The sequence below is a fragment of the Epinephelus fuscoguttatus genome, linkage group LG3 (assembly GCF_011397635.1).
Source record: "Epinephelus fuscoguttatus linkage group LG3, E.fuscoguttatus.final_Chr_v1".
In the NCBI taxonomy this organism is placed as follows: Eukaryota; Metazoa; Chordata; class Actinopteri; order Perciformes; family Serranidae; genus Epinephelus; species Epinephelus fuscoguttatus.
Window position 1 is genome coordinate 13,354,357 of NC_064754.1, and position 15,036 is coordinate 13,369,392.

Genomic DNA, 15,036 nt, shown 5'->3' on the forward strand with positions numbered 1-15,036 from the left:
TAAGCCTTTTTTGTGCAACATGGGAATGTTGTAGATAAGGAGCTCAATTATTCTTGCTCAGAGGCAATGCAGCATCAGGCAATGAAAAGAAAACATATTTTGGATTACAAAGTGGCCTTCCTTTACATCATTCACTGAATACAGTTGCAGTCATATTCATTGGACAAGGTTATTTGTAGCTGTAACTGCTAAAAGACTACTTCTTGATTGACTTTCCGAATTGTGTCCTGCTTTTAAATCATATAAATTCAGATACAGTGATTGAGATGTATGCCAAAAGTTTCTGAAGGACTTTTCGTAGCCTTGCTGACATCTTTGTCAGCTGCTGAGGCAAGAACACACAGTTTTGGGAAAGTGGGCCTGAAGCTGAGGTTAGACGACCAAGCAGCAACCTGAGTGTTATAAGTTGACCAATATAGTGTCAGCTAAACAAGTCCCCAAACATGGAGCACTCTAGTCATACAGTATTGCCTCATAAGGGTGACCAAGTCCATATCCAGAATTTTAGAAACACTAAAACCCCACACTGCCAGATGGGGAAATAATGAGTACTTTATTTTGTATTTATTAAATGGCCAAAAAAGTGAAATTATATTTTCAGTCTACAAAATACTCTGATTAGTCTATAAAATGTAGACCAACTGTTTTTATGCCTCTGCACTGACGATAGCCATGGCAGTAGGCACTATGTTTTCAGGTTGTCTGTCTATCCATCCCATTCTTGTGAACACAGTATCTGAGGAACACCTCAAGGTCATTTCTTCTATTTTGGCACAAACATGCTCTTGGATTGGACAATGAACTGATTACATTTTGGTGGTCAGCGGTCAAGACCATTGTGGCCTTGGGATCATCTCTTTCTCGTGAATGTGATATCTCAAGAAAGTCTTGAGGAAACGTCTTCAAGTTTGGCACAAACATCAACTTTAATTCAAGGATGAAGTGAATAGATTTTTGCGGTAAAAGGTCAAGGCCACCATGACTTCAAAAGCTTGGTCATAACTCAAGGATTCGTACATTAATTATGACAAAATGTCACACAAATGTTGAATAGGAAAAAGATTCAGATGAAGTAATGACATTTTATATCCAAAACGTCAAAGGTCAACTTCACTGTGACCTCATAATGCTCTGCACAAACACTTTTCTGGCTATTATTCAGCATTATAACTCAGGAACAGAAGAGGAGAACCTTGGTCAGACACTAAATCAGTGAAACTAATCTTGGCTGTCCACCTTAAAACTGCCAGTTGGATAGATCTGCTGCAGGGGGAAAGATGTGTGTGAAGCATCTTTGTTTTAGAATGCATAGCTTCTTAGCAGCAACATCCATATTTAAAACACTGTCAATTGTCATATGAGTCTGGACTGACATGGATGTAAACTGTAACTGCAACTTGACTGGTTCATGGAGGCATACAACTACATTGTTTTAATTCAGGTTAACTGTGGAATGTAAACACCCCCCAGGTTGCTAAAACCTCCCTGAATTTTCAGTGTCCTCAGTTGTAGCTGCCCTCATCCTGACTTTTAAGATGATGTCTAATTTGGGTCAAGCTCCAAAAATTCTGGATGCCATGCTTCCCATTATGCAATTCAATTGGACCTTTTGCTCTTTAATACAAGTTAATTCCAATGTCTTTAAAACTTAGTTCACGCTTATACATTTTTCTTAGAGTCAGCATCTAGTGGTCATTAGAGGAACTACATCTCAGGACATGTGCCATGGTGGTTGCTGCTTGATCCTGCCTCCACTAACCACTTCTTCAAACATGCTAATTTGCGCTTCATTTAACAATAAATTCTCTCAAACTTTTATTTGACAACAACTGTATTATTTTGCACTCCCAGCTGCTTTTATGTTTACTGAAAGATGCTAGATCGCAGTGTTTGATGTGAGGGGAAATTGTTGTTTGAGAGTCTTTCTCTGGTGAATTTTTAAAGAATATTGATTGTGAAACGTTTATTTCTTTTAATTTTATATCAGCTGCTTTTTGTCCTTCCTCTCTCTTGTGTGATTTAAATGTGAATTAAGGCAGATTTGATTGATTATTTTTTTTACTCTGTCGAGGTTCTACTGCTGTGTCTCTCTCTGTGTTATTGCACTCCCGTGATCCCAGCTCTTTCTTCCTCTCCTCCTCTTCCTTTGGCTGCCATCTTCATCTGTCCATCACAGAGAGTATATTTGGCAGTGCTGCTTTTGTTTCGATTTACTTTTTTTCCCTAATTTTCCTCCCTCTCTCCCTCGTGCCCTCTCCTATTCTCAGGATATAAAGGTAATTCATGCCAAAGACTTAATAAAGGCCTTACTGTCCCCAAATACAACCACTTCACACTCTGCTTTGTTCACTGAAACCTCCTTTGTTTTCGATTTATTCCATTTTATCCCTGTCTTTTCCTTTTTTATTCTCAAGTTCTGTCTTTAAGTCTTTCTAAACTCTCGATGTATGTGTTTTCTGTAATGTCTTATTGTTATACTTCTGTTGTTATTTCTGCAGTTATTTTTTTTGTTTTTATTTTTCTGTCACATCATTATTTCCCTGTCTCTGATTTTTACACACACAAAATATAGACTATACAGATGATGCACTCGAGCACATACTCACAAAATTGAAATGCTAACACACACACACACAAGCAGACACAAACCCAAGGTGTGTGACTCCTGTTTTGTCTTGCATCCACAAGCCTGATATATATATATATATATGTATGGGTGTATTTAGCCAGCTGCTGTACTTCTGTCTTCCAAATCTTCACTTTCCTGTCCTTCTCTATTCCTCTCCCTTTCAACCACCTCTGCTTCCATCTTTACCTCCATCCCTTGTTCTGTCTCTCCAGCTGGGCTTTGCTTGGTTCTGATACTCACCGTTTATTATTCTGATTGCCAGCCTCACTGTCTATTCTGTGATCGAGGAATGTCAAACAGAGGCATAAAGTATAGCCTTTGGAGGCATGCAGTCCAAAACCACCCTGTCCTCCCTATACTTTGTGCGCTGTGTATCTGTCTACCTGTTGTGTTTTCACATGGATTTTAACCTGTGATTTTGGTTTTCTTTTCACTGACTAGACAAACAAGACCAAAGGAATCCATATTTCTAAAGCCAAAAAAAAGCTTCCTTTTGAAGAGAAGTTGTTGTTTTTGTCAGCTCGCTGGGTGTCAAATTTCCCTCAGATTTGGTTAGAATCCACCTGAAGGATAAACTTTAAAATTTTAACATCCTCAGAATTTCCTGCTTTCAACTTTGATCGACTTCGATTTATTTCTTTTGTGTTTGTATGCCCTGTTTTTCATCATCATATTATGCAGCAATAACATCTTTCTTTGTTTACAGATGTGAAAAAAATATTTTGAATAAATTAACGATTGAAGCCGCCGAGCACACAGTAGCCCTTTTGGCTGTAGGCAATCTTAGCGGTTCATGTGAAACTACAACATCAGTGCATTTCACCGAAGGCTGACTGTCTGTCTGTCTGTCAGTCTGTGTCTCTCACATGTGGGTTAATGTATTGATCTGTCTTATCTGTCTATCGATCTGTCTTTCAGTCTGTCAGTCCATTTGTTGGAGAAAGGTTCATCACACAGGGCCAAATGCCTTTATATGCATCAGGATTTAACCAATACGGGTCTTTGATGTCTTTTTGAGGGTATTTTTGGACTGAAGCTGAAGTATTTTGTGCTGTCATGCAATACATTTGGATTTAAAAACTCTAAAAATTAGTATTGAGTCCCTTCTTGAGAAGTCCTGTGAAGCAAGAAAAGCTTCTGAAACAACATTCAGACCTTTAGATTGGGGCAGTAAATCTCCAGTAAACCCAGGATCTTATTTAAAAGATATTCAAGAGACTAGTGATATAATTTTTCTGTAACAGCTGACATTAGCCTGCTTATTTCCAAATCACTCTAATCTGAACACACACACACCTACCACTGACAAAATAAGCAGTGTTTGGTTGGCACACACTTACGTGATTCATAAAGAATGCAGGACTTACCAGACAGTTGCAGATATTGGGCAGACATGATGGTAATAATGATGATAATGGAACAAAGCTGTTACACTGGGCTTTGTTCTCAGATTAGTCAAATTTAAGTTAGACATTTGCACAAAAATTGGCTGACTGGCTGTTTTTAAGCCTGAAATGTTTGCTATTCTAGTTATTCTAACAGATGTCTCTTAACTTAAGATGAATTCAGACAGAGAGCAAGGAAAATTTTCTCCCTGCATCATTTGCGTGAATTAACCGATAAACCACTTGTGTTTATTCACTTCAAACAGTGACTGGATAAACTCTACAGATGTCAGCTGTTGGATAGCAAGCAACAGCACACATACCGAATCTTTGGGTGTGTTTGTGTTCAGCCAGCCTCTGAACTCTCTTCTGAACTTGTCTTCCGTTCTTTCTGTAATTTCCCTGCGTTCTTTTCTTTTTTCTGTCACCTCTAAACATTTATGAGAATCAAAGTCCTAAGATTTGTGTAGATTTTATTTACTCAAGGTGAAATATCTTTGAACTTGAATGGGTGAATATGCATCTTAATATCGTATTTCCTTTGATTTTATAGGCAATCGCGCTGCCTTTAAAATTCAATTTGGGTTCCATTCCCACAAAAAGCTGTTTCCATGGTAGCAATCAATGACATACATGAAATTCTGTAGCTTTTTGTCATAGTCACTGCTTTTTTCAAAACAAATTTCTTTTTGGTATTGCTTCACCAACACACACAGAATTTTCAGCATCTAAATTACTTGCAAGTTCTCATCAGAGGGCCCAAAGCTGAGCTACTTGAAGCAATTCCCCGTGTTTTTAACAAATCCATGCTGCAAACAGCCACAGTTGGAGGCATTATGTTTTCAGTTGTCCGTCCGTCCCATTCTTGTGAACACAATATCTCAAAAATGCCTTGAGGAAATTTCTTCAAATGAGGCACAAACATCCATTTGGACTCAAGGATGAACTGTCTAGATTAGATTTTGGTTGTCATAGATAAAAGGTGACAGTGACCTCACAAAACATGTTTTTGGCCATAATGATGCATAAATTATGACAAAATTTTACACAAACATCTAATTTTACAAAATGATGAAGTCATGACATGTTATATCCAAAAGTTCAAAAGTCAGCTTCCATGTGACACCATAATGTTCTACACCCTGTCTGCAGCGGACATATTTCAGATATTTCAGCCCCACATTGTCCCATGTGGGGCTAATGGAAGGGATACACTTCAGTTGTAGTCACTGCAGCTGTCTACACATGCCACGTAACAGTTCTTGTCTCTTATGCGTGTAACTGCAATCCTTAGCTTGCTTTTACACTTAAAGTCCATTTTCCTTCAACTTGTATGCATTACTACAATTGTGAATTAGTGCTGTTAAAACACCTCTCAAAATGTGTGACAAATTAACCCAACCTAAGATTTAGAAGAATTTAGACACCTCTCCTAATTTTCTTTCATACACCTAAACCATAGTAGAAGTCTGTCTTTTTACAATCTGCCCTCAACCTGATGAGTATGGATTATTTCCTGATTTATTTCAGGACCAAACCATGTATATTTGTTTTTGTTTTGTCAGATGTGTGTACTGAGAAATAACTTCAGTGTAGTGTGGTGTAGGAGGATTTCATTCAGCGGTGTATAAACCTGCAATGAACCCTGCCTCATGCCTTAAGAAGCTGCCAGACCACCTCAGGCGGTCTCTTTATTGTCCCATGATGGTCTCAGTGCTGTTTCAGAGGCTTGTCCAAGTTGAGAGGGAAACAATGAATATGTTGCATTTTTGCCATGAAAAGGCTCCAGTGAAAAAGAAAAACAAATATCGATCACTCCCATCTTTCAGAGCTTCAGTACAAAACTATCATCACTGACCTTCAAAAATATATTGGTTGAAGCCTAGTTCACAGCCTGATGACCAGCCGTGACCACATCCCACTCACTCACACTCCTCTAACTTTTTTAACTGTGTGTTTGTCCCCTTTGCCCAGAGGGTTGTCCAGGTCTCTGCAACAACAACGGACGATGCACTCTGGAGGCCAGCGGCTGGCACTGCATCTGCCAATCAGGATGGAGAGGGGCCGGGTGTCACGTAGCCATGGAAACACTCTGCACTGATGGCAAGGATAATGAAGGAGGTATATTTGTACACTAAAACTGTAGAGCTTGCAGATACATGGTGAAATAGATGACCCTTTATATTTGTTTGATGGATGGAAGAACATGCGGCAGAAATCAGCAGGATGTTGGCACTTTTTCTGTTGGGGTGTTCAGCAGTGATTCGAGTCTTAAAGAACATGCCATGCTGTAGGAAGAGGTCTAGGATTAGTGTGAAAGTTACTTGCATGAAAAATGTTAGCCCAACAATTTTTATATCCATGTAATGTAAAGAGTCCTGGATATTGGAGTCACACTTGTGCATCCATGTGGTTTACAACATGCAATGTAAACTAGTTATGGTCTGCCATATTTGAAACTGTATACCATGATTGTATGCAGCCCCTGCAGATTTACAGTGAACTGACAAAAAATAAAAACCAACCCCCATCCTCACTTAACTGGAAGTAAAATAATAGAAGATTAATATAGACATCTATAGCAAGCAAGCAAGTTTCCACCTACAGTAGATGACAAGTGTAGGCAATTACATCGGCTTATCTTGGATGAAAAAACAAACGGACAAACAAACATTAATTCATTCATTTTCCATAGCTGCTTATCCTGTGGTGACATCCCAGGTGACACTGGGCGAGAGGCAGGGTACACCCTGGACAGGTCGCCAGACTATCACAGGGCTGACACATAGAGACAGACAACCATTCACACTTACGGGCAATTTAGAGTCACCACTTAACCTAACCTGCGTATCTTTGGACTGTGGGAAGAAGCCGGGGAACCTGGAGAAAACCTACAGTAAGCTGACACAGAGAGAACATGCAAGCTCCGCACAGAAGCGCTCCACCACCCTGGGGTTGAAGCAGGAACCCTCTTGCTGTGAGGCAACAATGCTAACCACTGCACCACAAAAAACAAACAGCCAAAGGTATTTTCAGTCGGGACTCAGAGAATTACACAAAATGACCATGACCTGCTAACACCGCATTATGTGTTGGTGGCACGTAATATGTTAAAATTTCGAGCTGGCACCACAGAAACAAGGCCAGTGGAAATTCAATAAGGATCCATTGTGTTGGGCATGCAGATTTCCTGGGTAAATAATATCATGTAATGGTTGGTGGTTAGTTAGTATAAAGAGCAAGAAAACCTGCGATGAGAAGAGGTCAACAAACACAGAACTTTCACCCAGGAGACTTCTGCTTGTGTCCTGTGTGAAACCAAACGTCAATGTTGACTTACTGTAACTTAACGCACTTACATACCCTGCGTTCTTACATCATATGACAAGATTATGTGACTTACCTTAGTCTTATACGTAACAAACATAATTTCAACCAAAGCACAATCTTTTTCTAAACCTAACCAAGTAGTTCTGGTCACTAAACAAAACTGAATCCGTTGTATAACTTTTATTTCTGTGAGATCAGGTTGGGTATGTATAGAAATCTTTTCAAGGGTTTATTTTCCAAATACAGACCCAGTGTTGACCAAATTCATGGGAGAAAAAAAACACATGAAAGCCAATAAATCATCATCTGATTTTTTAAACTCGCAAATATAGATTTTGTTACTGGCTTCATGGACACAGTATCAATGAGGCTCTACTGCTGAAGATCTAAGTAAGAACAGAAATGGTGAACTGGCTGCCTCCTGCTGAGAGCTACACAGTAACGTGTAGCATACCTACAGTGAAAGTTACTTACTGTACATACGATCTGTAGGTCCACAGCTGCTGAAGGAATGCAGAACATGTATCAGCCTTGATGCAGCAGCGGAGTGGAAAGGCTTCTGAACGCCAGTCGGGATTGGGTCTTTCATGTGAGCTGTAGTATTCAAAAGACACTGGTACTGTCTTTTAAATAGAAGCTGTAGAGAAAGAGAACACTCTGAAGTTTCAAACAAGAAACATAAATAATACCCTGCTGCCGTAAAAGTCTAGGGGGAAACTTTGGAATTGAAAAAATGCGATGTAAGTAGTCAAAGTAAAAAATATTTATGAACACAAAATATCAGCCATCAGCAGTTTCACCCCATAAATAATGCTCTGAGATATAATGTCAAGCCCTAAACCCAAAGCACTTGATGAGAGCAGAGTGATCATTAGAAAGGTGGAGAGGAAAGAAGATGAGACGGCAAAGAAAACAAGACAGAAGAGTCAGGGAGAACGGGGGTTTACTTTGTCAGTCAGTGTGTGTGTGTTTCTGTGTGTGTGTGTAATGGCAGTCCCTGGTGCCTGTTCACCAGATGTACAACTGGCTTTTATAAACTAACAAAGACAAATGGCAGCCCATATTTTATTACCTTACATACCTCCTTCTATCCTTCCATCTTCCCATCTGCTTCTCAGATCCACTCCTCCTCCTCCTCCTCCTCCTCCTCCTCCTCCTCCTCCTCCTCCTCCTCCTGTCTCGCTCCCTGTCCTTCACTTATCCCTCCCCTCCTAATCTATCTTTTTCCATCATCCCATCCCTGCTTTTCATCATCACAGCCCTCCATCCTTCTTTCTTCCATTCTTAACTCTTGACTTTATTTTTCTTGGCAGCGCCTAATAAACACATATTGCTCACATACTAATTCTACTACATCACTTCATTTTTCCTTCATTCATCCATCCCTCCTTTCCCCACCCCTCATCAGAAAATCGAGAGTTCAAGCAGACTGTCTTTATGTTCTTTCTTCTCTCCAATGCAGCTACACATCAGTCTATCCTCTTTTGTTATTTGTCCATTTTTCACGCCTTCAGTATGTTATTTTCATTACATTCTCTCTATCAATGCATTTATTTATTCATTCAGAAGCCCACCCATGTTTGTCCTCAATTCTCCCCCAATTCTAGATGGTATGTGGCCATCCTCTTCATCAACTAACCTCCATCTTTACCTCTTTTTCATCCCTTCACCCTTATTACCGCTTAATTCCTCTGTCCTCGCCACATGCTTGCATTGTTAATTATTCTTAATCCCTTCATCATCCGTCATTGCTTCTTAATCCCTCAGTTGCCTCCTCATCCTCGCATCCATCTATCCTCCTGCTGTTTCTCATCCCTCCATCCTCCTGTCATCCACCTGTAACTTTTCTATCACCTGTTCCACATCTCTCCATACTTGGGCCTTTCTTCTCAGGTTTTCAGGATTCTGAATATAATAACTCTGTGTGTGTGTGTGTGTGTGTGTGTGTGTGTGTGTGTGTGTGTGTGTGTGTGTGTGTGTGTGTTTCAGATGGCTTGGCTGACTGTATGGATCCAGACTGCTGTCTGCAGCCCTCCTGTCAGAACCAGTTATACTGCAAAGGGTCACCTGACCCAGGGGAGGTGCTCAGCCAATCTCCGTCCTCACTGGCTCCTCAGCAAGTAAGGAGCTCCAATCAGAAATTAATACAAAATAAGAACGCAACTGGTACAAATCTACATCACTTTTTCAATGTAGCAAAAGATACCTGTCTGTTTATTCTAATTATTTGTTTCATTTTCCTTAGGCTGCCAGGTCTTTCTACCAGCGCATTCACTTCTTAGTTGGCCCTGAATCCACTCATGTCATCACTGGAGACAATCCCTTCAACAGAAGGTAAGGTGTTTCTCTCTTTGTGTTTGCTTTTTCCTCGCTGAATTCTGGGCACACAGTGACATCAGTAGGGCATGAGTGGTCACACAAGTTGTGAACAAATCCACAGTTTCTTTTCAAACCATGTATGATGGAGATGAATGCACAGGTTTGTTGTCAACATCTAGAACAGTGGTTCCCATTCCCAACTGGACCAGCCATGGGGTCCAGATTTCTCCTTAGTCATAAGTTCAAGGTCCACAAAGCCTAATACATTTGGAGTCATACTTGTTAGTTTACTGTCTCTGTCAAGCAGCTGTCCGTTAGTCACTCACTTTACAGCAGGAAACAGCACTTTAAACTGTAAGCTCTGTGCTGAAACTTTACTGTACTTAAAAATAAAGTGTGTTTTTACAAACTTGACATGTTTGCGAGTCACTTGCGGTCCATTCAGAATGGATCTGCAACCCGCTTTTGGACTGCAACCCACCAACTGGGAATCACGATCTAGTAGATTTTGCAGAGCTACTTCCTGCACACAGTTTTTCATTGCAGTCGACGTCAACTTTGCTTTGACATACAAATAATTTGCTTTTGATTACTGGGCTGAACAGTTGCTCTAAGTACAACTTCAGTGACTGAATGATTAAGATGGGGACTGAAATGTAATCATAAACATCAGTAATTATGGTAGATAGAGGCTTTTTGTCATGTAAATAATTTTTTCCAATGAAGTATGAAAGAATAAGTGGATTTGAGTACTGTACAGAGAGGCTTTCCATAAACCCAGGGGGAGAAGTCACCATGCCTAGTCAGGGTTTCTGCACAAAATTACTTACTCAAACACTGATGTTTTTAATCAGAGCAGGCTCATAATCTTTTTTTTCTAATTCTTTTCTTTATGTAGCGGTGATTGTTTGACTCATCATTCCTTTGCCTGCAGGTCATAGCTCACCCTACTTTTATTTACCACATTATGAGCAGTTGCAGGTCGGCTTTGCTTTCTGTCTGGATGAATAGAACAGAAAAAGTGGGAGTAAAACGGAGATCACAATAAAGGTCTGCCTTGTTTTTTTGCTCGGCAAAAGCCATTTCTGCCCACATCTTCCTCAGACACAACATTCATTAAATATGATAAGAGAGAAGGAGAGGGTGGCAGTCTGCAAAATACAGAGAGTGAAAAGCAGAGCTACTGACAGGGAAGAAACATGACGGCAGTTCTGTTCAGCCATTTTTCTTTTGTCACATTTTTTATGCTAGCCTGAATGTTTCATAAGAGCGGAGGGCCACAACCCTGTAATAAAAATGTCCTGTATTTCCATAATGGAATGGGCCCACAACCTTATAATAAAAAAGTGTGTGTGTGCATGTTTGTGTGTGTGTGTGCGTGCGTGTGTCCATTTTTGTGCGGGCAGTTAAAGGGTGTTTAAAAATGGCACTTTTACACTGTAAAAGACAAAGAAATTATGTTTTAATTTCCCCTGAGCTAACAGTGACCGAGTTATACACACCTGATACTTGTAAAAGGAGACAAACATACACAGTGGCAAATAGTGTCTGCACACAAGCAGGAGATTTGAGTGCACAACTTCACAGGAGTACACATAAAGATGCACTTGCCATATGCACTGTAAGAAAACATAGTGGAGCGACTTTATTAGGAAATATCTCAACAACAATCCTCCTGTGTTAGCTCTGAGTTCATGATTAGCTATTAGCTCTGGCGATCTGCTCAGAACCCTGGATTTTATATGCTGGCAGATGGCTCCACACTGAACCTGCAAGAAGAAACAGCTCAGAAGAAATTGCTAACAGGTGTGCAGAATTTCTTTCTGCGTTGCTGTGTGGCTGATCGATAATACTAATTAAATCCAGTATTTACATAGTCTGACACAAGTGAAGTTGCCTGTTTACACTGCAGTCATCTAATACGAGGCTCTGTGCTAATGTAACATATCTGATGTGTCTGGTATATGTTAATGGTAAACAGCAGGGCTTTCATACAAGCTTTTGTTACAAATATATTAATCATAATGAGGGGGCTTCTGTGTTTTTTAATTTGGGTGGTAGTCAAACAGCAGGACTTTGATATAGGCTGGCGTTGCATTTTGATTTTTTCAGGACTAATGTTAATTGTGTGAGGGAAGGCTTTAAACCCATGCTGCCTTTGGGACCCCCACAGGTCATGTGCCACTGCCTGCAAGAGCTAACTTTATCTCAACCAGGAGAGACAGCAGAATGAAGGAGAGATAATATTTAATACAGAATATGAGCGTACAGATTAACACATGATTTGTACTGATTAAGATTTAACAGTCTTTGGTGCTTGGTCACCAGAGGGAGATATTTTGTGATTGAGGGAGATCTGAGCGGCAGCAGGATAAATCCTCCTCATGGAGTCCAGACATGTGGTGGTGGTGGTGGTGGTGGTGGCTGCTGACTCTGAGGCTACTGACTGTGGAGGCAGATGAGGCTGATGAATCCCTGAAGACTAGATGGTGATGGGGAGATGGAGGGCGTGCACGACGGCAGCAAGAAAGAACTACACCAGAGGAAAAAACATATTTAAAATGAGGAGCAGTAAGATGAAAGGCTGACAGAGAAGGTGTGTCACTGTGCTGCTGGGCTGTTGTGAATCAGCCGGTGACTCACTTTACAGACCCAGACGATGACACCTAGAGATAGTGAGTGAGCATACATGCAAGAAGTGAATGGCAGGGTGAAAAAGAAAACTTACAGCCTGAGCATGAACAGTATTGTCTTTCTGACTGAACTTTCGCTAGAGCTTTATGTAGTCTTGGTTATCATTATCAATGCCAGTATAGCTGCCATTTCTCACTGGAATTACATGTACCATGATAGCTAGAAGAAAAAGTTTTGCAAATGCAAGGACAAGTGCCACGTACACATTTATCCATAGCCAGTAATTCTACTGTTTTCCAATGGGTTGCTTTTTGTTTTAAACAATGAAAACATCCATATACAGTATAAGCTATCAGGACATTGTGACTATGAGTTTTCTATCCCCTTGCTGTGTGCATTGATTGTTTGTATGTATAATCGACAAACAGAGCACACACAACATATTCGCACACAGTGTGTAATACACATTCACATAAAGCCAAAGTTTACATAGAGTAATACCACAGGCATTCAATCAGTTGGCATGGTCATGCTCATGTTTTTTGCCCTGTCTGACTTCTTTGTGATAAGAGGGACTTTGAGAAACTGAAAAGACAAGTGCAGTTTCAATGAAAAACAAGTCACAAAGTTGCACTGCACAGCCTGATAGCATAAACCCAGCTTCCCCCCCAGCGGCTTCATTTGGAACCAAAAAGGCTGAAGAATAATGGACTTGCATTCAACGGACATCGCACTGCGATTGCGTTGGGGATATTTCTGGCTTTGCAGTGGCACAAAATTCAAGGCTATGATGATTGTGACTCTGTGAGTCAGACAATCTTCAGCCAGTATTGGTGTATGGTTAGACTGATAAATGAGGCCGATTTTGGTCAGTTTTAGAAGACTGCAAACTCCAGTGGGGAAAGCCCTGTTTGATCTTTGGGTCCATGTGATCCAATTAGGGAAGTCTAATGAGATGAGGCCTCCCTCCTGACCAGAGCTAATCACTATATTTTCTTTTTATTATGTTTTTAAATCATTATTCTTATGTTAGATCTCTGCCTACGGACATAATTCCATTGTGGTTTGGAAATCTTTTACAGGCTGTAAAACATGTAATAAATTCAGCTTGACTTTGTTTCATTTGTTCTATTTTCATTTACTTGGCGTGTCAGAGTTCAGTGAAGGTCTAAATACTGTTTCTGGGTTATTTTTCTTGCTCATGGGTGCTCTGAATAGCTTGACTTTTTGCACTGGTTGGACTTTAAGATATTTTGCTACAGCATTCAGGACTGATGGCAACACTAGCTTGAACCATTAGATTATCTAATGGAGACAAACACAAAATCAATATGTTATAGTCACAGTTAATGAACCATGAGATTTGTTGTACAGATCTTTCAAGTTATCATTATCAAAGCAACATGCATGTCTTTCAAAAACAAAACAAAACAAAGGTGCCTGAATGAGAACAAATTACAGAAAGCGTAGCATAAACAGGAATGTGCATCTTGATCCGTGGAATATAGTTAAAAGTTATTGACCAAAATCGCAGAGCTGTCGTTATATAAAAGCAGAGCTGCGGAGTAAAACTATGCAACGGAGTGTGATGAGGATGTGCAGGCATGCTCTGAGTGCTGTAGTAACATCAGCGTCCCATTACAGTGCTCCCACTCCCACAGCTCAACAGTTACCACCACAGTTGTTGTTTCAAGTGATGCCTCACTGCACTCTGCAATTCCCCTCACAAGGAGTAATAGTGATGATAAGAAAGGCAGTGGTGTCTCTCTGTGTGTGAGTGTATTATTGCATGTCTGGCCCAAGATAGTTTTCCAGCGCAACCGCAGGGACTCAGGTCAAAGACACCAGGGGATATTTTCTGTCCTTGATGGCTCAATTTTTTCACTTCATTACAGTAAAGTATGAGGCGACTTCTTTTGTAAATGATGCAGCTTTAACAGAAATAACCCGTTTCTGTCATCTCTCTCTGTTTCTCTCTTCAGCTTGGTGTCGATAATTCGAGGTCAGGTGTTGACAGCTGACGGGACACCTCTGATTGGAGTCAACGTGACGTTTGTCCACTATCCTGAACATGGATACACTGTAACACGCAAGGATGGCATGTGCGTATTAACTAATTCTTTGTATGTCCCAAATGTATTTTACATCGTTCCTCAAAATTGTTTCACTCGATCACTCCTTTATTTCTTACACTAGATACTATGCCTTCTCAAATAACCAAAGTAAGGGGCTGTGTCCACCGATGCATTTTTCTGAGGACAACATATTTGTTTAATTCTTTGTTACGCTACACTACAAACATCAGCAGCGTGACTAGACACTGAGCATCTGTTCTGCACTGAGCCCTGGACGTTTGGTATTTGTTGGCGAGAGCTGAAAAATGTACAACTTTGGGTAAAGTGCTGCACTCATCACATTTTACCCAGCTGTCCAAACACAGTGGAGTAAGGGCAGGACAAATACCACAAAAACCATTACATATTAATATGTTAATACACTGTAGGCTATATATTATCAAACGTTTCCTCTCATTAGCGTACATAAATCGACAGGTCCATCCTCTCTCCCTACATGCTCAGTCCTTCTCTCTTCATCCAGAGCAAGTACTCTACCTTGTGCTGACATTTTTACTTCTGCGGATATTCCGTGTCATGGCAACCAGACACAACCAAACCGTCTCAAGTGAAAAAATGCTGCTCCTCCAAAGTGTTCTCAAGCACTCCCAGCTGGGTGTTTCCT

The 15,036-nt window shown here is 40.4% G+C and overlaps 1 protein-coding gene across 5 annotated transcripts in view; it reads left to right on the top strand.

Moving 5' to 3' along the window:
* LOC125885026 (teneurin-3) overlaps positions 1 to 15,036 on the top strand; it is a 409,411-nt gene that overhangs the window by 305,749 nt on the left and 88,626 nt on the right. For all 5 annotated transcript variants that reach the window (XM_049570393.1, XM_049570405.1, XM_049570397.1 and 2 more), the window contains 4 exons: positions 5,989 to 6,135; positions 9,334 to 9,464; positions 9,590 to 9,678; positions 14,280 to 14,399. In XM_049570393.1, coding sequence (XP_049426350.1) covers positions 5,989 to 6,135; positions 9,334 to 9,464; positions 9,590 to 9,678; positions 14,280 to 14,399 — 487 coding nt within the window. The remainder of the gene's footprint in view (positions 1 to 5,988; positions 6,136 to 9,333; positions 9,465 to 9,589; positions 9,679 to 14,279; positions 14,400 to 15,036) is intronic.